The sequence below is a fragment of the Salmo salar genome, chromosome 15 (assembly GCF_965601325.2).
Source record: "Salmo salar chromosome 15, fSalSal1, whole genome shotgun sequence".
Classification (NCBI taxonomy): Eukaryota; Metazoa; Chordata; class Actinopteri; order Salmoniformes; family Salmonidae; genus Salmo; species Salmo salar.
Window position 1 is genome coordinate 57957048 of NC_138305.1, and position 20453 is coordinate 57977500.

Genomic DNA, 20453 nt, shown 5'->3' on the forward strand with positions numbered 1-20453 from the left:
ACATGAAAACAGCCTAACCAGCTCTGCTAGGGCGAGTAAAATGGTCAGAGTGAGGTTCTCTCTCATTTGTGTCTGGAAGTAGCTAGCCAGCTTCAACCAGTTAGCTTCGCTGCTTGATTGCACTTGTGAGGTGAGAACGCTTGGATCAACCCTACTCCTCGGCCAGAGCGTCCAGTGCCGAGTGCGCTCTGAACACTCATTTATAAATGCCCAGCACTCCAGAGTGAATTTACCATATTCATTGATTATGTGTGTACAATAGCTTTGGTCCAGTTTTTCACAAGAACTCATTAAATTGTTGCTCGTGGTTGTAGTAAATTATCCTCTAATTACACAATTTGCTTTTGTTTACATTGTGAACTAAGCAAGAGTTTCTGCGAGATAGCTTCTTGACTTCATTAAATCTTAGTACAATAACCAGTGGTGTATAGTCATCAACTTTATCTCTCATTATTTCAATTCACAAGATAGAATGAATGCGATTATTGAGCTTGGACGCTGCCATTGGACGTGATGCAACGCAAGCGCAACACAGGCAGTATAGCAGCGTTCATTGATTTCAAAGGAAGAATTTACTCTGGCAATGCCGGACGCCCGATGGTTATAGTGTAACAGGGCTGTAAAACTGCTAGACTGCACCCTGCAGAGAAGAGTAAAAACATCCCCTGAACTTGTGAATAGTCTGTTTTGATGCATTTTCTCAACTTCACCACAGAGTGTCAGTAGAACTGACTACAGTCAGACTTGATCATTGATGAGGCCAAGAGTTCCTGGAAGCAGGATCAGCAGAATGCTGAGGTATGTGGAAAAACCTGCAGCTCATGCAGAACAGGACAGAACTCCTGCCTTTGTATTAACAACCATGGCTCGGTTCCAAATAGGCCCCTAGCACCTACCTACCCGGCTAAGCCTTCACCTGGGCACTTCATGTATATTGAACGAAAACATAAAAGCAACATGCAACAATTTTAAAGATTTGACTGAGTTACAGTTCATATAGGGAAATCAGTCAATTGAAATACATTCACTAGGTCCTAATGAATGGATTTCACATAACTGTGAATACAGATACGGTATGCATCTGTTGGTCACATACCTTAAGAAAAAGGTCAGGCTGTGGATCAGAAAAACAGTCAGTATCTGGTGTGACCACCATTTGCCTCATGCAGCGCGGCCTTTGCATAGAGTTGATCAGATTGCTAATTGTGGCCTGTGGAATGTTGTCCCACTCCTCTTCAATGGCTGTGCGAAGTTGCTGGATATTGGCGGGAACTGGAACACGCTGTTGTTCACATCAATCCAGGGCATCCCAAAAATGCTCAATGGGTGACATGTCTGGTGAGTATGCAGGCCATGGAAGAACTGGGACATTTTCAGCTTCCAGGAATTGTGTACATCTCCTTGCAACATGGGGCCGTTGGACGTACTGCCAAATTCTCTAAAACGACATTGGAGGCGGCTTATGGTAGAGAAATGAACATTCAATTCTCTGGCAACAGCTCTGGTGGACATTCCTTCAGTCAGCATGCAAATTGCACGCTTCCACAACACTTGAGACATCTGTAGCATTGTATTGTGTGACAAAACTGCACATTCTAGAGTGGCCTTTTATTGTCCCCAGCACAATGATCATGCTGTTTAATCAGCTTCCTGATATGCCACACCTGTCGGGTGGATGGATTATCTTGACAAAGGAGAAATGCTCACTAACAGGGATGAAATACACATTTGTGCACCAAATTTGAGAGAAATAAGCTTTTTGTGCGTATGGAACATTTCTGGGATGTTTTATTTAAACTCATGAAACATGGGACCAACACTTTACATGTTGTGTTTATATTTCTGTTCAGTATGTAAAAGGATAGCTCAGGTAGCCTATAGGTGAGTAATCTTTCTCACCAGTATTGACAAGCAATAAACTATTGCCGAATCTCATATTGACCCTTAAAGGAATAATCCACTCAAAAACAATATTTTGGTATTTTTGGGGGACTATTCATAGTCCCAAAATGTTTTAAATGTCAGCAATCAAGTTTTCAAGATATAGGACTTTCAAAAACCAAATGTAACTTGCCTTGATACGTTTTGCATCATATATTATTTAATTTAGAAGAATCTCAAAGACGCTTTAAAACAAAAACCAGAATTAAGTAATTGATCATTTATGGGCTGCATGGTAAGATATTAGACTCAGCCTGTCTCAACTCCACTATCTGAGCACAGTCCTCTACCTCAAAGTCCCTGGCTCGTCAGCATGCCCCGATGAAGCTGGTTTGAACGAGGGGGATGGTGGTCACCTCCAGTAGGAGGGAAAGACCGGAGGACAGATCCGAAGCCATTGATCAAGGCACCCCATCCCTAGCCGCTCTCTGTAGAGTCTGTGGCACCAACCTGGGTGACGCCAGGTGTCGCTTGGGCGCCAGAAGCTCATTGCACATCAGTAACAGGAAAAGTTTAATAACCATTTGAGATATCAGCGGCTCAATTTCCACAAGCCTCCAGCCACTTCTTATTTCAAATAAAAATACTGGGCACCAACGTCAGTTCAACGTCTAGTTTTGATTTACATTTGGTTGAGTTGTCAACTAATGTGAATTCACAGCTTTTCAACTTTCAACCTAAAATTGGGTTTAAAGTTGGGTGGAAAAAATATCCAGGTTTCCACTTTGATTCAACGGCTTCACATAGATTTCTTTAGGGTTGAAATAACATGGAAACATTGATTCCACAAGTTTTTGCCCAGTGGGTAGTAATTATCCTTTCAGTTGTTTCAGCAAACCAACTGGCTTGTTGGTCTTCAAACTCCATGGATCGATATAACCAACACTTAATCAGATTACAAAATATAGAGTAGATACAAAAATAAGAAACTAAAATACCACTAAATCACAATTTGCTTTTTGAAAGTCCTATATGTTAAAAACTTGATTGCTGACATGCAAAACATTTTGGGACTATTATCAGCAGTGGACTAATGAAAAAAATACCTAAATATAGTTGGAAGTGGAATGGGATTATTCCTTCGATCCCTATGCACTTGTGGAGATCTGAGGTGCTAGTATTATGGCAATAGCACCACCTTGCCCCTTGATAGGCTAGGTGGACGTTTCACCATATTGCTTACACCAATAAATCAGATCTCCAGAAGTGCATAGGGGTCAATTTAGGATTGAGCCCATGTCTCCAGTATTATGCAAGCAATATGTTTTTCACCACACTTATGAGAAACACTCCGGGCTCACATCAGGGGATCTATTCACTAGGAAACAAACAAGGAGGGACCTACCTGAATTTGCCCCCCCCCTAAAAAAATTAAAACTTGTTTTAATTGCAAATGCAACATTTTGGACTAATGATTACACCCCAGGCCTAGAAAAGGATTTGGGATGACCGTTTTATTGTGGGCCATTGAAATACATGGGTGTAAATATCAACAAAGAAAGTTCATGGTTGACGGACGCCTGTACATTACATTCTAACAAAGAAACTGATGGTCACGCTGGCGATTTCATTTGATGTGTTTCAGTATTCCAACAGAGACAGGCTCGCAGCGAATCAACGGTAGGGACACGTTTCTCTGCAAGGGGACAATCCATAAAAAAAAGAAAGCAACTCATGACTAAAAGTTAAATTGGTTAACACTTTAAATCACACCTCTATCAAGGTCTCACATTTCAATACAGCCATACAATACAAGTATACAAGATTATTTAATGGTTAGAAGGAATACAACCAAAAGTAGGGATGAATATGCAAACCAAAACTTTTTACAGAAAATACTATTTGAAGCGATGTGATGGTACAGTAAGTCTTGTCTGAGGGACTATCATATGGTAAGCGGATCTCAATAATAATCACAAATTGTCTTACTGAACATATCCCAAAATAAGTGTACAATATGCACACTTGGAGAAATAGAAAATTAAAAGCTATGCAGTAGATATGAAGACCGGTCAGTGGAAAAACAAACAGATTGCTCCCTCTCTCTCTATTGCAGCTCCATTGCAGAAAGAATAGTCTCTGATGTTTGTCCATGAGTTCCATATTTCTGGCAACAACATGATGCCACTACGAAGGGAGGAGAGAGGGGGATGGGAGGGTTTATTATTTTTCAAGAGTGCCGCTGTACTTTAGTCAGCCAATCCAATAGGAGAAGAAGAGGGGGGAGAATTTCAGTACCTTTTGAATTTCTTTAGTCTTTATTCTTCTCCCCCCCCATTTATTTATTTCCTCAAAGGAAGTTGATGTGTGGTGTCATTAAGATGCTGCTGTGGGGGTGGGACTTGGGGCAGGTCGGAGGGCTCTCATTGGTTGTTTTTTGCTTTGGCGTGTGTGAGGATGTGAGACTTGAGGTTGGTTGACTGGGCAAACTTCTTATTGCAGCCGTCGAAGGGGCATACGTAGGGCCGGTCTCCGGTGTGGATACGAACGTGTGTGCGCAGGTTAAAGTCCAGCGAAAACCTCTTCCCACAGCCCTCAAAAGTACACTGCACACAGAAAGGAGACCATGGATGGACAACAAGAAACATTTATTAGGATATACGAATTAATAGTCAGTGTGTGCAGTTAAATTCAGTGCTCAACATGCATTAGTCTTTTTGTGTCAATGTCCTATCAAAATGTATGCAGACCCTCAATGCAAGTTAAGGGACTTATTTAAAATTTGTGAATAACTCTCACGGCAAAAATGTTACACTACAGTGTCAAACACAGAGTACTTGGGAGGGTTTGTCCTTTATGTGAGTGTGTGTGTCCGGGTATTGTACCTGGAAGGGTTTCTCCCCTGTGTGAACGAGTTGGTGGCGTTTGAGTTTAGAGCTCTCTACGAAGGCCTTGCCACACTCGGCACAGACGTGCACGCGAGGCCCGTGGGTGTGGAGATGCTTCCTCATCGCCGAGTTGTCCCTGAACATCTTAGTACAGCCCTGAGTGAGAGAGTTCCGTTATTGAGGCATGTAGGACGCCTTGGGGACCAAGACAACTGTCAAGTCGGGCATAGACTGAGAAAGAGACCGGGTAGGAAAGATACTGTTGGAAACAGACTACTTACTTTATGAGGGCAGGCTATCGTCCTGGGAGCGTCATCTTCTTTTATCTTCCTTGGCTTCATCCTGAGAAAACATCAGATGTGGAGGTAACTTTCATCCTATTGCATTCACGGGAAACAGAACTCAAATAATGTTGCCCATATACAAAATCCAATTAACCATGTTCAATTGCTAACCAAATAATATAAACCAGCACCCATGGAAGAGTTTCAGTATGGCTGAAACAGCCGGTTCCCTCCTTTCACTGTGTCCAGGCGCTCTGTGTCAGTGCGTGGGTTGAACTCTAGAACTTACCGCACTGGGCTCTGACCATAGGGACCCGCAGAGTTACTGAAGGGGCTAAAAACACAACATCCAAACGGGAGTCAGAAAGAGCTCATCACTCCCTTTAGGAAGGAGATTAGGCTATATACCTCCGACATCTACTACAGGAAAGCTGCCACATCAAGTGCTACCTTCAAGACTTGAGTAGCCAGGCAACATGAAGAGAATCACAAATCCTGGCATCTTGCTAAACACCACTTTACAAGGTGTGCCACAATTATTTGTGTGTGTTCATTGTACATATCCTTGACGGACAGGTGAGTTTAGACAGACAGACACTGACCTGGCGAACTCTGCCAGCTGTTTGGGGTCTGACAGGTCGATGCCAGGTATCCCTCCAGGGGGCAGCTTCTTCCCAGTCATGTATTCAGAGTAGTCCGGAGGGGAATTTTCACCAATGATCTGTTCTTCAACAACCGACTCATGGTCGATGTCTTTTTTGTCATCTAGGATACAATGCAGGGACTTAACCGAAAATAGCCTTACAAGACCGGGGTACACCATTGCAGTTTGAAAACAGTCATGTTAACAACAATACTGCAGCAATATTTCTAGACAGTGTACCTAGTCTGACTGTGTTATTACCAAAAGTAAATACAATGTATACAATCATGCATCACCTTGATCCCCCTGCACCGTCTACCAGCCAACATAATTTCTAGCCCTGATGGTAGTCGCATATTTTTAATTGTAGCCACATTATAATGGGTTTACTAGCACGCGAACGGGGGACTATAATTCTAATGTATGAATCATGCATAATCCAAATGCGGATAAACGTTGCTCATGCAATACTGGACAAGGCAAACTCTGTAGGGCCTTCGTGTTTAGGAACGTCTTACTTGTGTTGGAAACTCACTAGTTGTAACTTGTATAACATTTGTTAACAGTAACAGAGCTAAAAAAAAAAAAAAAAATATATATATATATATATATATATATTATTTTTTTTAAAGCTAGCTAACGTTAGCTGGTTATGCAGACGAAAAGTGTGTGCATCAATGCGTGGGCGTAGACTAGAAATATTACTTATTTTGGCAAACAAATATATTTGGCCAGCTATTTAAATCTAACATAAAACTCAACTGGTGCTAAATTACAGGGTTACTGACCTAGATAATCACGGCTGCAGCAAACTAATTGTCCGCATAGTCAACGTTAGCCAGCTAGCTAGTTAACCTAGTAGTAAATAGCTAGCTAGCTACGCCATCGCGGCCTACTCTCTGGAGCCAACAGCGCGCTTGCTCCCCCAACCGCCGCCATCTTCGCCCCGCCGCTCTATCGCCATTTTTTCGGGCCGCCATACTGGTTCTCGGGGAACATGGCGGCGCCCATCAACATCTAAAAACATGGCCTCCCTTCATAACAAAAACATTTCAATCTAACCGACTGGCAATTCTGCACCGAAAACAACTAAAAGTGATTCCAACCGTGGCCTGGCGAACTACCCGAGGAAATAGACTGGTGCAGAAGGACAACGCCCTGCAACAAGGCCCCTTGCACAGGCTAACGACCAAGCACGAACAATGCCGGGAGAGAGATACACTTTTCGAATTGACAGATTACATAGAACCGACCACTTACCCGAAGCCCACATTGTAACAGAGAATTCCCCCTCCAGAGTCTTTATTTGCACCTGCTTCTGTTCCCATTTTCTACCGCTTGCTTCTGCAGTACCCAAATAGCTCTTTTTCCCCGCTTTCTTGCCACTGCCGCCTCCCCCTCTCTTCATCCGACCCACCGAGCTTTTTCCGGCCACAGTCACCAGAGTCTGTTCGATGTACTCGTCTTCGACGCCGGGTGCTGGGACGGGGATGAGGATTTGATCCTCGTAACTCCCGTCCGCATGCATATCCGAATCATCCCCGCCAACAACCTCCTCTCTTGTCTGCACTAGGATCACTTCTTGATGGTGGTGGTGGTGGTGGTGGTGGATCGAATTCGGGTCGTCTGATACCAGCGGCTGAAGTGCTATCATCGGCTGGTCGTCATCATCGTCCTCGTCTTCTTCCCCGACCACCGTAGTCTCTATCGTCTCCACGGGTATCGTTTCCACTTCTATCTCGTGCAACTCCACTATTTCGGCCGGCATCTCCGAGCCGTCCGCCTCAATATACAGCGTATCGCCGGATGCCATGTTGAATTCCGCCAGCTTGCTTCTCACGCACCCTGTGCTGTGCTGTGCTCGTTTGCCCAACAAACACACCCCCTGTTCCGGTTCTCTCTCTCTCTCTCTACGATAACACAAATAGCTGTCTAACTCAATTCCGTCCCACACCACCAATTCCCGTCGCCACTATGCTCTAAAAAAAAAAAAAACATCGCGAGACTTCTGGAACAGGGTGTCTGGTGAGGGATATGTTTAGACCAAAAAAAAATAAAAAATCACATATGAATTAATAAATGAATGGCTTGCTGAATATTTTTTAGGTTGCTAAAACATCAAGGGCCACACAGACTTTGAGCAACTCACTGCTATGCATAATGCACCATAAGACTTAAATAGTTTCCGAATGCAGAAAATGACTATTTTATAGAGCGAGGTTTCCCAAACTCAGTCCTTGGGCACCCCAAAGGAGCATGTTTAGTTTGTTGCCCTAGCACTACACAGCTGATTAAAATAATCAAAGATTTATGATGAGTTGGTTATTTGAATCAGCTGTGTTATGAAAGGGCAAAAATAAAATATGCACCCAGGGGGGGCCCCAGCACCAAGTTTGGGAAACCCTGGTAGATGAGCTGCCACCTCAAATACCCACTGGTATTTGGCCCATCTAATCCTATAGATGTATTTCAAACAGTTTCATATACTCTTGAATATTACCCTACACATTCAAAGGGAAATACTGCACTTGACTTATGTTTGTTGGGTTTTCTACAAATACACCTTTACTGTAAAGTAGGTTACTCTATATACAGTAGGTTGTCTTTTACCTCTTTCTTAATCTGACCTCCAGATGGCGCTACATACATGGAAACAAAATCCAACATAATCCACATTCCAGACAGTATATTGTATTGCCTCTTGTGGTGCAGTCATGTATCTGCAATACCTTTCCTGCCTACTGACTGCAAGAGTAGGCATCTCCTTTATGCAGGGAATCATTCAACCCTATACATTACACTGCTCTAAATTGATCCCCAATTAATTCGCCCCAGGATAGTATTAGTATTAGGTCTTCCCTGTGGCTCAGTTGGTAGCACATGGTGTTCGTAACGCCAGCATTGTGTGTGCAACGCCAGGGTTGTGGGTTCGATTCCCACGGGGCCAGTACAAAAAAAATAAAAAAATGCATGAAATGAAATGTATGCATTCACTACTCTAAGTCGCTCTGGATAAGAGCGTCTGCTAAATGACCAAAATCTTATGTGTTGTTACAAAGTAAAACTGAAACGAACCGATAGACCAAATTATGTACATTGTGGCCCATAGTGTATGAATACAGAGTCTGACTAGGTGAATACTTGAGAAAGAACACTGAATCAAGCAGTTAATCAAGCACAACTAAAAAAAAAAACATACAAAACTCACAATCAGAGACCACTTCATTTATCCAAGACATTGTTCACAGTTTTATTTGAAATCATTTTTAATGTAGTGTGTGTCTTTTTCTAATTTTTAAACCAGGAAGCACTTGGTCATAAAAGTAAATAATAAAACGAACAATACTTATTCTTGCAGCCAATAAACATTTTTAACAACATCAACACAAATACTCTGGTGTATTGATGTTTTTTTGTTCATAAGATTGCAATATCCAAAGAGCAATAGTTTATATACCACCCTCCCTTTCAGGTTAAAGACCTGTTTTTAAAAATCACACACACACACACACACACACACACACACACACACACACACACACACACACACACACACACACACACACACACACACACACACACACACACACACACACACACACACACACACACACACAAAACGGTGTTGGCGAAAAGGATACAAAACTCTTCAAAAAATCTCAAGGTCAGATCATGAGAAAGAAATCCGTATGTGCTTATTATTGTATTGTAAAACAAAACCAAAAGGAAAAAAATACAATATAAAATATAAAAGGCTGACATAAAATGATGTGTAATTATTATTATCATCATCCATATCATTATCATTATTATTTAGTCATTTTTACTATTGCCATCACTAAAACTACTACTATTCATGTTCACACCATTACATCTACAATAATAAAAAGAATGGTCATAATAATGACAATGATAGTAATAATAACCCCAAACAACATTTTTTTAATCAAAACAATAAACTCCTAAAAAAAAAAACCAAGAGGTTACTTCATTGAATTGAATAAATGTTGCCTTTAAGACTGGAAAAAGAACAGCAAACATGGGGTTACCGATGGACAGATAGAAAGGAAAAAGAGAAGAGAAAAACCAAAGAAACAGAGAAAAGCAGTGAGAGTGTCCATCCATCCTATTCTTCCAAACCAAACGTAACATTCCTGGAGTGTTACAGCAACATTGTTACGTTGCTACAACATCACAACAATGTACAATAAATAAAAGGTTGTGGTTCGAGCCTTGATCCTCTCCTTGCTTCCTAACAATAGTTGGCGTGGGGACGATGGTTCCAAAAGCTGGGGTCACATGAAAGATTATGTAGTACTGATTCTGCTCAGTTCTTGTCTAATGGCTGGAAGAGAGAAGTGACACACAAGAGGAGTGTTACAGGCCATGTCATAGACATAAAAGGTGCTGTCCTGTCCTGTCAAAGCCCAACAATAGTATATTAGGATTATTAGTTTCACTTTCTCTGTTTCTGATGCTATCTGGTGGATAATACGTCTCACTTCTCCCTCTCTAACAATAACAAGCACGTTTGATCAGTTACAAACATATGTGTAGTAAACTACAGTCAATTTCCCATGGAGACATTCTCTGATGAGGTGAGTGAGGATGACGTACCATCAATGATCTCATCCTTCACCTTGTGCAATTCACGAACGACTTCTTCCAAGATTTCCTGTTTCAAGTACAAAAAAGTTAATCATTCCAGGTATAATACGTTTTCAGATTTACAAAGCGTATGTGCCCCTGACTGACTGCAGGGCACCTTACCTGCTTCATTCTGTCAAAGTCTAAGGCGTCTGTGTCGCTGCTACTCCCCACAGGTCGTACCCTACAGAAAAGTAAAACACTCTCGCACTTACACACGTCATAACATCACTGCTATTTCAATGTATTTATTTGACAAATGCACAGAGAGCGAACGTGCAAGAGAAAAATAAGTGAACATATAAGGCATTAAGTGTACATCGGGAAACATGTACAGTCCTTTACACAGTTAACCAGGCAATCCCTTGATTCAAATCAAATCAAATTGTATTAGTCACATGCGCCGAATACAACAGGTGTAGACCTTACAGTGAAATGCTTACTTACAAGCCCCTAACCAACAATGCAGTTAAAAAAAATACGGATAAGAATAATAAATAAAAGTAACAAGTAATTAAAGAGAAGCAGTAAAATAACAATAGCGAGACTATATACAGGGGGGTACCGATACAGAGTCAATGTGTGGGGGAACCGGTTATTTGAGGTAATATGTAAATGTAGGTAGAGTTATTAAAGTGACTATGCATAGATGATAACAACAGAGAGTAGCAGCGGTGTAAAAGAGGGAAAAGGGGGGAAAGGGGGGGCAATGCAAATAGTCTGGGTAGCCATTTGATTAGATGTTCAGGAGTCTTATGGCTTGGGGGTAGAAGCTGTTTAGAAGCCTCTTGGACCTAGACTTCACGCTCCGGTACCACTTGCCATGTGGTAGCAGAGAGAACAGTCTATGACTAGGGTGGCTGGAGTCTTTGACAATTTTTAGGGCCTTCCTCTGACACCGACTGGTATAGAGGTCAGGGATCCCCTCCCTATAAGCTGTCTCGTCATTGTCGGAAATCAGGCCTACAACTGTTGTGTCATTGGCAAACTTAATGATAGTGTTGGAGTCGTATCTGACCGTGCAGTCATGAGTGAACAGGGAGTACAGGAGGGGACTGAACACGCACCCCTGAGGGGCCCCTGTGTTAAGGTTCAGCATGGCGGATGTGTTGTTACCTACCCTTACCATCTGGGGGCGGCCCGTCAGGAAGTCCAGGATCCAGTTGCAGAGGGAGGTGTTTAGTCCCAGGGTCTTTAGCTTATTGATGAGCTTTGAGGGCACTATGGTGTTGAATGCTGAGCTGTGATCAATGAATAGCATTCTCACATAGGTGTTCCTTTTGTCCAAGTGTAAAAGGGCAGTGTGGAGTGCAATACAGATTGCATTATCTGTTGATCTGTTGGGGTGGTATGCAAATTGGAGTGGGTCTTGGGTTTCTGGGATAATGGTGTTGATGTGAGCCATGACCAGCCTTTCAAAGCACTTCGTGGCTACAGACGTGAGTGCTACGGGTCTGTAGTCATTTAGGCAGGTTACCTTAGTGTTCTTGGGAACAGGCACTATGGTGGTCTGCTTAAAACATGTTGGTATTACAGACTCGGACAGGGAGAGGTTGAAAATGTCAGTGAAGACACTTGCCAGTTGATCAGTGCATGCTCGCAGTACACGTCCTGGTAATCCATCTGGCCCTGCGGCCTTGTGAATGTTGACCGGTTTAAAGGTCTTACTCACATCGGCTGCGGAGCATGATCACACAGTCATCCGGAACAGCTGGTGCACTCATGCATGTGTCAGTGTTATTTGCCTCGAAGCGAGCATAGAAGTAGTTTAGCTCGTCTGGTAGGCTTGTGTCACTGGGCAGCTCTCGGCTGTGCTTCCATTTTTAGTCTGTAACGGTTTGCAAGCCCTGCCACATCCGACGAGCGTCAGAGCCGGTGTAGTACGATTCGATCTTAGTCCTATATTGATGCTTTGCCTGTTTGGAGGGCATAGCGGGATTTCTTATAAACTTCCGGGTTAGAGTTCCGCTCCTTGAAAGCGGCAGCTCTAGCCTTTAGCTCAGTGCGGATGTTGCCTGTAATCCATGGCTTCTGGTTGGATTATGTACATACGGTCACTGTGGGGACAACGTCATCAATGCACTTATTGATGAAGCCAATGACTGATGTGGTGTACTCCGTAATGCCATCGAAGGAATCCCGGAACATATTCCAGTCTGTGCTAGCAAAACAGTCCCGTAGCTTAGCATCTGCTTCATCTGACCACTTGTTTTTATTGATCTTGTCACTGGTGCTTCCTGCTTTAATTTTTGCTTGTAATCAGGAATCAGGATGATAGAATTATGGTCAGATTTGCCAAATGGAGGGCGAATGGAGGGCGAGGGAGAGATTTGTATGCATCTCTGTGTGTGGAGTAAAGGTGGCCCCTCTGGTTGCACATTTAACATGCTGATTGGAATTTGGTAAAACGGATTTAAGTTTCCCTGCATTAGAGTCCCCGGCTACTAGGAGCGTCGCCTCTGGGTGAGCGTTTTCTTGTTTGCTTATGGCGGTATACAGCTCATTCAATGCTGTCTTAGTGCCAGCCTCGTTGATTACATAACCTAATTATGAGATGTATGTTGGCAGACTGACTAAGTCCCTCAGATTCTCACCTTGATACCAGTGATGACCTCTCGGCAGAGTTGGCTCTGTCCCATGGCTTCTTCCCTCCATCTGAGAATGAAGGAGAAGAGAAGACAGGGGTCAGGTGAGGAAAAACATTACCTAAACATGTCAATTGTATTGTTTCTATATAGTTTGTATTGTGTTGTTCTTGTGTAGTACAGTATATATTGTGTTGTATTTGTACTGTATATGTTGTATATAGTGTGTATGACTGTAGTACCTGTGGCGTTTTGTCCACCCCTGGTGCTGGGTGAAGGGCATCCGTTCAGGTCATCCTGAAAAACAACAGGAGGAAAATGTTGAGGTCAACTAAGGAGAAGTGAGCCACACATTTAATGATGAAAAGAGTCATATGTCACTGTTGTATCATCAGTTAGCATCACTCACATTTTGGCTGTCTTCAGGCTTCTCTGACGCTGCTTTCCTTCTGGGGGCAAGAAGAAGCCTCAAGTCAGACCCTCATTCAGTTTGATATCAAAGTAGTACATTCAATATGGCTGCCGGCCCACTCCACATATGACAGGAAATTATGTTGAATAGAAATGTCTGTTGTGGTGGTTTTAACAATGCTCTGAATAGGAATGTCTAGTTCTAGTGTTTCTAACTCTATGCTCTGACCTCCGCGCCAGCAGAGCATTCATCTCCTCCATCAGTCCTCCGCTGCCGCCACTCGTCCTGTTGGCATCGTTTTTGGCCCCCGATCCTGAAGAGTTAGAGTCCTCAGGCTGGAGAGAGAAGGAAGACACACACACGCCGTATGTTAGGTGAGGATAGAACGGATAGAGTGTGTGTGACGTCCCCTAGTTGTAAGAGGTGGAGCACAAGTTAATGGTCTGAAGGGGCTTCCTTTCCTAGTTCAGCTCCACTGATATGAAAGAGCTGGGCTTGGTGAACATTGTGCTTTCACCCATCCTCTGTTATGAGATCAGTGCAGATGAAGAAGAGGAGGAGGAGAGGAGGTCACTTTACACTTTTGAGATGCACTCGCAGTATGTCTGCCTGGGCCTTATTGTTACTACTATAAAGCTCATTACATCTTTATAAAACCTCATAGGATGCTCTTACATCCCCATGTCTACGAAGGTATTGATAGATTGTCTGAGAGGGTAAGTCCAAGTATTATTTTATGTTATGTAACATGGTGATTAGTGTGATTGGCATCTTACTCTATTGACGCGGCGCAGTTTGGCTCCAGCGATCATGGCGGCGAGTCCCGTCGGGGCGGGAGCCTCCTCACCCTGTCCCCCTCCACCCATGGGCAGCGGAGGAGGCAGGGGGGGCGGGGGAGCCCCTGCCGAGGGGGGAGGGGGCCCGGGAGGGGGAGGAGGCATAGGGGCACCCAGTGAGGGGGGGCCTCCACCTAAAGAGGAGCCCATGGACATGGGGGGCGGCATGGGGGCTGGGGGGGCTACAGAAAGCACACCGGGATGGCCTGGGAAAGGAGAGCCTGGCGAAATTGAGAGAGGGAGAGAGAAAGAGAAACGAGAAAATAAGACATTGTTTATAGTGTCACATAGTGTCTGACTTTGAAAGGGAATATGCACTCACATCAGGCACTTGAGACTGTAAAGAAGACCTTTACTTTAAAAACATTTCCATTTCACTGTTCAGTTGGTTGAGTTTAGCGTTTTCCTCACCTGGGTTCGAGGATCGTCGTTCCCTCTCCATGTGGGCCTGCATCTGCTGTTGCTCCATCATCTGCCTGGGGAGACAGCAGACACACAGTCAGTCAGTCAGTCAGTCAGTCAGCCCATCTCCATTTTATGCCTGTCATAGCACAGTCAGTGAGATAGGCAGAAAGGCAGAAAGCCTTAGAGCTCTATTGCCCCATAGAGCAGGGACATTTGACAAACAGCCAGTGAGTCATACAGCCAGCAGTCCTTCAATTGTATTTATAAACTGGGTGGTTCGAGCCCTGAATGCAGATAGGCTGAAAGCTGTGGTATAACAGACCGTATACCACAGGTAACCAGTTTATAATAGCAATAAGGTAGCTTGGGGGTTTGGTATCCATAAGAACAGCCCTTAGCTGTGGTATATTGGCCATATACCACAACCCCTCAGGCCTTATTGCTTAAATGCACCACAGTCAGTTAACCTATAGTCCTACAGCTCTACAGTTCTCCAGGTGTCCAAGGTCTGGTAAAATGATGGCATGTGGTGGTATACACTGAGAGTACAAAACATTACGAATACCTTCCTACTATTGAGTTGCACCCCCTTTTGCCCTCAGAACAGCCTCAATTTGTCAGGGCATGGACTACAAGGTGTCGAAAGCGTTCCACAGGGATGCTGGCCCATGAAGACTCCAAAATTTCCCACAGTTGTGTCAAGTTGGTTGGATGTCCTTCGGGTGGCGGACCATTCTTGATACATGCGTGAAAAACCCAGCAGCGTTGCAGTTCTTGACACACTCAAACCAGTGCGCCTGGCACCTACTACCATACCCCGTTCAAAGGCACTTCTATCTTTTGTCTTGCCCATTCACCCTCTGAATGGCACACGTACACAATCCATGTCTCAAATTGTCTCAAGGCTTAAAAATCCTTCTTTAACCTGTCTCCTCCCCTTCATCTACACTGATTGAAGTGGATTTAACAAGTGACATCAATAAGGGATCATAGCTTTCACCTGGATTCACCTGGTCAGTCTATGTCATGGAAAAAGCAGGTGTTCCTAATGTTTTGTACACACAGTGTAAGTATCCTGTATGTCTGCTTATGTGCACTAATCAAATCAAAAACAAATCTTATGTGCAGTACATGGACAAGTAGCACTATTAACTTCCATGACAAGAGAGATATTCTCCCTGCTGTTCACTATGCTGCAGGCTTTATGAGATTATCCCCCATTTCTTCTTCTCACCCCCACCTCTCTCTTCCCCCTTTCTCTCCTTCTTTACCCACTCTCTTCCTCTCTCTATCTCCCCCTCCCTCTCTTCCCCTCCCCCCCTCTGATGTGAGACGCATTTGTTAGAGCTCTGGGCAGAGAGAAACAGAAAGACATATTAGAGACACATATTTCCTCCAGATTACACAGACCCACAAATAATACAAAATAAAACCCAATGTTGATAAACTCCCATATCTGTTAGGTGAAATACCACAGCAGCATGATTTGTGACAGGTTGCCACAAGAAAAGGACAACCAGTGAAGAACAAACACCATTGTAAATACAGCCCATATTTAGTTGTATTTATTTTCCCTTTTGTACTTCAACTATTTGCACATTGTTACAACACTGTACAGAGCCATAGTATAACATTTGAAATGTCTCTATTTTTTTGAAACTTTTGTGAGTGTAATGTTTACTGTTCATTTCTGATTCTTTATTTCACTTTTGTTTATGATCTATTTCACTTGCTTTGGCAATGTAAACATATGTTTCCCATGCCAATAAAGCCCTTTGAACTGAATTGAGATTGAACTGACAGAGAAAGAGAGAGAAAGAGCACACAGAGAGGAAGTGGAATTTTCCAGCTGCGTGTAATGTTGGAGAGGAGATGTGCTGACCCAGCAGCCACAGGCCTGGGAGACACACACACACACACACAACACACACACACACACACACACAACACACACACACACACACACACACACACACACACACACACACACACACACACACACACACACACACACACACACACACACACACACACACACACACACACACACACACACACACACACACAAACACCTGATATTTTGATCTCCACATGGCACAGAGCTGCAGTGCAATCCTGGCTTTTACCACTAGTGAGCGCCTCAGGGTCATCACATATCCATAATACAATCATATTTGTTCTGTTTCTGCTTTGGCATTTGGAATTGAGATGAAATGATAAGCGGAGCAGAAATAACTCAGGCAACAAAGGGCTTGTGTAATTCCCTGGGGGCGTAGAGACAGAGATAGATAGCAGAAACAGCTTGAGTTACTGTACCTCTCTGAATAGGTGCTATGGTGCAATCTAATAGTCCTGGAGCATAATCTCAAGCACAAATCTGCTATTAACATCTATTCTCCACAATCTGCCGACCATGATTTAGCAGAAATAAGTACTTCCTGTGTTTAGCTATCATTATAACTCCATCATTCTCTTTCCCTCTTTTACTCGCTCTCTCTCTCTCTGTCAGACTCTCTGAAACTCTCGTTCGCTCTCTCCCTTCTGTATGTTAATCCTGTGAGGAGACAGAGGGAGAGAGAGGGGAATAAAAGGTTGATGAGGACAGCTGTCTGGCTGGGGGTCATGTGGGTAGGGCTGCTGCCTGTTAGCAGACTGAGTCCTGCGCGACAGACTGTTCTTTATTGTGCACAGACAACACAGTGTGTTTACTCATCTAATCCTGTCGTTGGGAAATATTTCTGAGAAGTTCATTGAATGTTGTGTCTGATGTATTTCCTGTCTTAGCCATGCTGACATCCAATGATAAGCTATACAATCTCATTACTGGAACTGCAGTGATCCACTCTGTGGAAAACGTTGTGTCAATGTTGTGTGGAAGTTGTGTGAACGTTGTTTCAATGTTTTGTGAACGTTGTGTGGCTGCTTTGTGAATGCTGTGTCTTGTTGCGTGGTTGTTGCGGAGTACCTCGATGCCTTACCTTGCTCTCTGCACCTCCATCTCGTCTGTAGTGGGCCCATTCTGGACTTGGCGCTGGACCGCTGGGCCTGGAAGGAGAGGAGGGAAGGAAGGGGGAGAAAAGACGAGATATTTATTACCAATTGTTTGTATGGTTGACTTTATTGTTTATGTTGGTTTGCGACGAGAAAGAGCGAGAGAGCGAGAGAGAGAGACCCCAGTGTGCGTCTCTTATCCACCTGAAAGGTGAGAGGCATAGACCACTCCCACCTGCATCACAGCTGTCGCTCACTCTCTCTTACATCACAAACACATACTCCTGTTACATAGTAGTCTCGTAAATATGACCCTAGGCAACAGCAGTGACTTTCTTAACTTCGATAATAAAAAATACAAAAATTGCGCGTTTAGTGAAGGTAGTTGATGCAAACTACCCAGTAGACTTGGAACATTCCCAGAACATTAGCTAAGATTCCCATGAAGTTCTTGTTAGGGTTTTATAATAAAATATATAAAAAATATCCTTGGAATGTTCTCCTAACATTCACTAAAATGTTGTGCACAACATCTGTAACAACCACCACAGAACATTCCCCAAAAGTTGTCATTAGGTTTCCAGGTAATGTAATAACACAATGTACCAGTAATGTTTTCCCGCCAAACCAAAATTGGTTCTGCGAAAGTTCCCATAACATTTCTTAGGTTGCGGCAAATGTTCTCATAACACAAAAACTGTCCAGTTATGTCAATGATTATACTGTTACCACAACCAAATGAAACATTCTGGGAACCTTTAAAGAACAGACAAAATGTGTTCTGGGAATGTTCTTGTAACATCAGGTGAAGGTTTTTTGCACCCTAAAAGAAACATTGTAGAATCATCTGCACAACTAGACATGTTATGTGTTTTGGGAAAATATATTTTGTGATGTCCCCACAATGTTCCCACCACACTGTTTCCATAACCTAATGAAACATTCTGGGGAACCTTCACGTTCTATAATCCTCAGCATGACTGGACAGTCTTATGAGAACATTTGACGCGACCTAACAAATGTTCTGGGAACTTTCACATAACCACTTTTGGTTTGCTGGGTATCCATTTGCAAAAAGAACCTCGGTGATCTCCATCTTGCTAGCTACTATTTAGCATTTTATTCAAACCGATACGGCAGTGACGTAGTTCCTCTATGCCAAACTGACGTTATATTCCATACAGACGCGTTGAGCTGGAACATTGAAACATTGTGTGAGGCAGCCTGGATGTCTATAGAGACTAGTTACATAGCCCAAGCTTTGCCTGTGTGACTTTACAAAAAGAGAGAGGGCCTCACAGTGGTACCAGTTTGACTGGGAATGTGGGGGCCCTGAACCACAGGCATTCCTCAAGACTTGAAGTTTGACACATTACTTATGACCTACGATCTCATATGTCGGGTCACTACCGCCGGAAGTGTCTCCATAGCAACCAGTGATTGGTTAGAGAGGACGTTGATGGCTGTGGTTGGTCGAGTTACAGCCAGTGTTCCAAAATAACACACGACAGCAAAGCAACCGGACTCACGATCTCACACAATCGCTCACGATCTCTGGACAGTCAATCTCCATACCGCTCCATACTGCTACCTCATCTCTTATTAATGAGTTATTAATTAGTTATCACACACACACACACACACACACACACACACACACACACACACACACACACACACACACACACACACACACACACACACACACACACACACACACACACACACACACACACACACACACACACACACACACTTTGACAACAAAAAGCAAGTACTCAACAGTTTACATCCTAACACAACCATCCACATACTGAAGATCCACTCCAGGGAACAGACCATAACATACCAACAATATTCACAACAGCCAAACACAACACAACACACATAATCCCAGTATCCACAACAACCCAACAGCTATCTAATATCATTCAGCACTCACATACACACACACACACACACACACACACACACACACACACACACACACACACACACACACACACACACACACACACACACACACACACACACACACACACACACACACACACACACACACACACACACACAACATTACTAGTAGTCACAGCACCAAACAGATCTTGCCCAACAAACGCACAACCTCAAACCCAATCAAAATGAAATGAATGTCCACAAACTACCAATATCCACAATGCTCAGAGTCACCTGAAAACACCTCTCGCTCTCTTTCTCTCTCACACACACACCATGTCACAATCTAAACACATTTACACACATTCTATGTCACGATTATAACACAGACATACATACACACAATCCAGTGAGAGTGTGAGAGACAGCCAGCAGCAGTACCTACAGGACATATTGAAGAGGACGAATCGGCTGTGGCAGACACAGAAGCACTGACAGACCCACTCTCTGCTCACCATAGCTCGCCCTGAGCCCTCCTCTTCCTCCATCTCTCTCCTCCTCCTCTGTCTCGCTCACCTGTCTAGGTATCTCTCCTGCCTCACCCACACCATCCCCCTCCTACCCCTCTCGTCTCCAGTATCATCTCTAGTAATCTACACCTCTATGCAGCAGCAGGAGAGCGTGTGCAGGGCAGTTCATCTTTAACGAGGCCCTCCATCTTCCAGAAGCCTGGAGACTGAGAGACTGAGAGACTGGCCAGGTAGCTCCATAGACATACATACAGTAGACACACACAGGTCATTGAGATCAGTGAGGCTGTCTGTACCAGGCCTCCAGAACACCAGGGGGCAGACGTGAGGAACAGTGAGGAGAGGTAAGGGGCCTGAGGTGCTGTGAGGGTCAGGCCTAATCCCAAATCAACCCGAACACCATAGCCACTACACCGACGCCTAATCCCGACACCATGGCCTACTCCATAGGCACT

At 43.7% G+C, this 20453-nt stretch overlaps 2 protein-coding genes across 9 annotated transcripts in view; both read right to left on the reverse strand.

Annotated features, from left to right (window-relative positions):
* Positions 1–3375: 3375 nt before the first annotated feature.
* Positions 3376–7634, reverse strand: LOC106571569 (transcriptional repressor protein YY1). 4 transcript variants are annotated; one of them, XM_014144774.3, is made up of 6 exons: positions 6957–7634; positions 5656–5818; positions 5343–5387; positions 5051–5111; positions 4767–4925; positions 3376–4487 (listed from the first exon to the last, which is right to left on the reverse strand). In XM_014144774.3, the coding sequence occupies exons 1-6, from the start codon at positions 7507–7509 to the stop codon at positions 4305–4307; spliced, it is 1164 nt and encodes a 387-aa protein (XP_014000249.2). In that variant the 5' UTR covers positions 7510–7634; the 3' UTR covers positions 3376–4304. The 4 variants fall into 4 exon arrangements, with proteins under 4 accessions (XP_014000249.2, XP_014000250.2, XP_014000251.2 ...); XM_014144775.3 differs by having other exon boundaries at positions 5656–5806; positions 6957–7632; XM_014144776.3 differs by lacking the exon at positions 5343–5387 and having other exon boundaries at positions 6957–7631.
* Positions 7635–8932: 1298 nt separating this feature from the next.
* LOC106571568 (ena/VASP-like protein) overlaps positions 8933–20453 on the reverse strand; it is a 66012-nt gene continuing 54491 nt past the window's right edge. For 3 of the 5 annotated variants that reach the window (XM_014144773.3, XM_014144770.3, XM_014144767.3), the window contains exons 4-13: positions 17560–17626; positions 14588–14652; positions 14117–14397; positions 13569–13675; positions 13338–13377; positions 13171–13225; positions 12938–12998; positions 10467–10527; positions 10314–10371; positions 8933–10041 (exon numbers count right to left, since the gene is read on the reverse strand). In XM_014144773.3, coding sequence (XP_014000248.1) covers positions 10004–10041; positions 10314–10371; positions 10467–10527; positions 12938–12998; positions 13171–13225; positions 13338–13377; positions 13569–13675; positions 14117–14397; positions 14588–14652; positions 17560–17626 — 833 coding nt within the window. In that variant the 3' untranslated portion in view covers positions 8933–10003. The remainder of the gene's footprint in view (positions 10042–10313; positions 10372–10466; positions 10528–12937; positions 12999–13170; positions 13226–13337; positions 13378–13568; positions 13676–14116; positions 14398–14587; positions 14653–17559; positions 17627–20453) is intronic. The other 2 variants (XM_014144769.3, XM_014144771.3) reach the window with 1 other exon arrangement.

Coding starts and splice junctions, on each gene's coding strand:
- LOC106571569 (XM_014144774.3), bottom strand. CDS start 7,509: ATGGCATCCGGCGATACGCTGTATATTGAGGCGGACGGCTCGGAGATG. Junction 5,819..6,956: donor TGTTACAATGTGGGCTTCGG/GTAAGTGGTCGG, acceptor ATTGTATCCTAG/ATGACAAAAAAGACATCGAC. Junction 5,388..5,655: donor CAGCTGGCAGAGTTCGCCAG/GTCAGTGTCTGT, acceptor TTGTGTTTTTAG/CCCCTTCAGTAACTCTGCGG.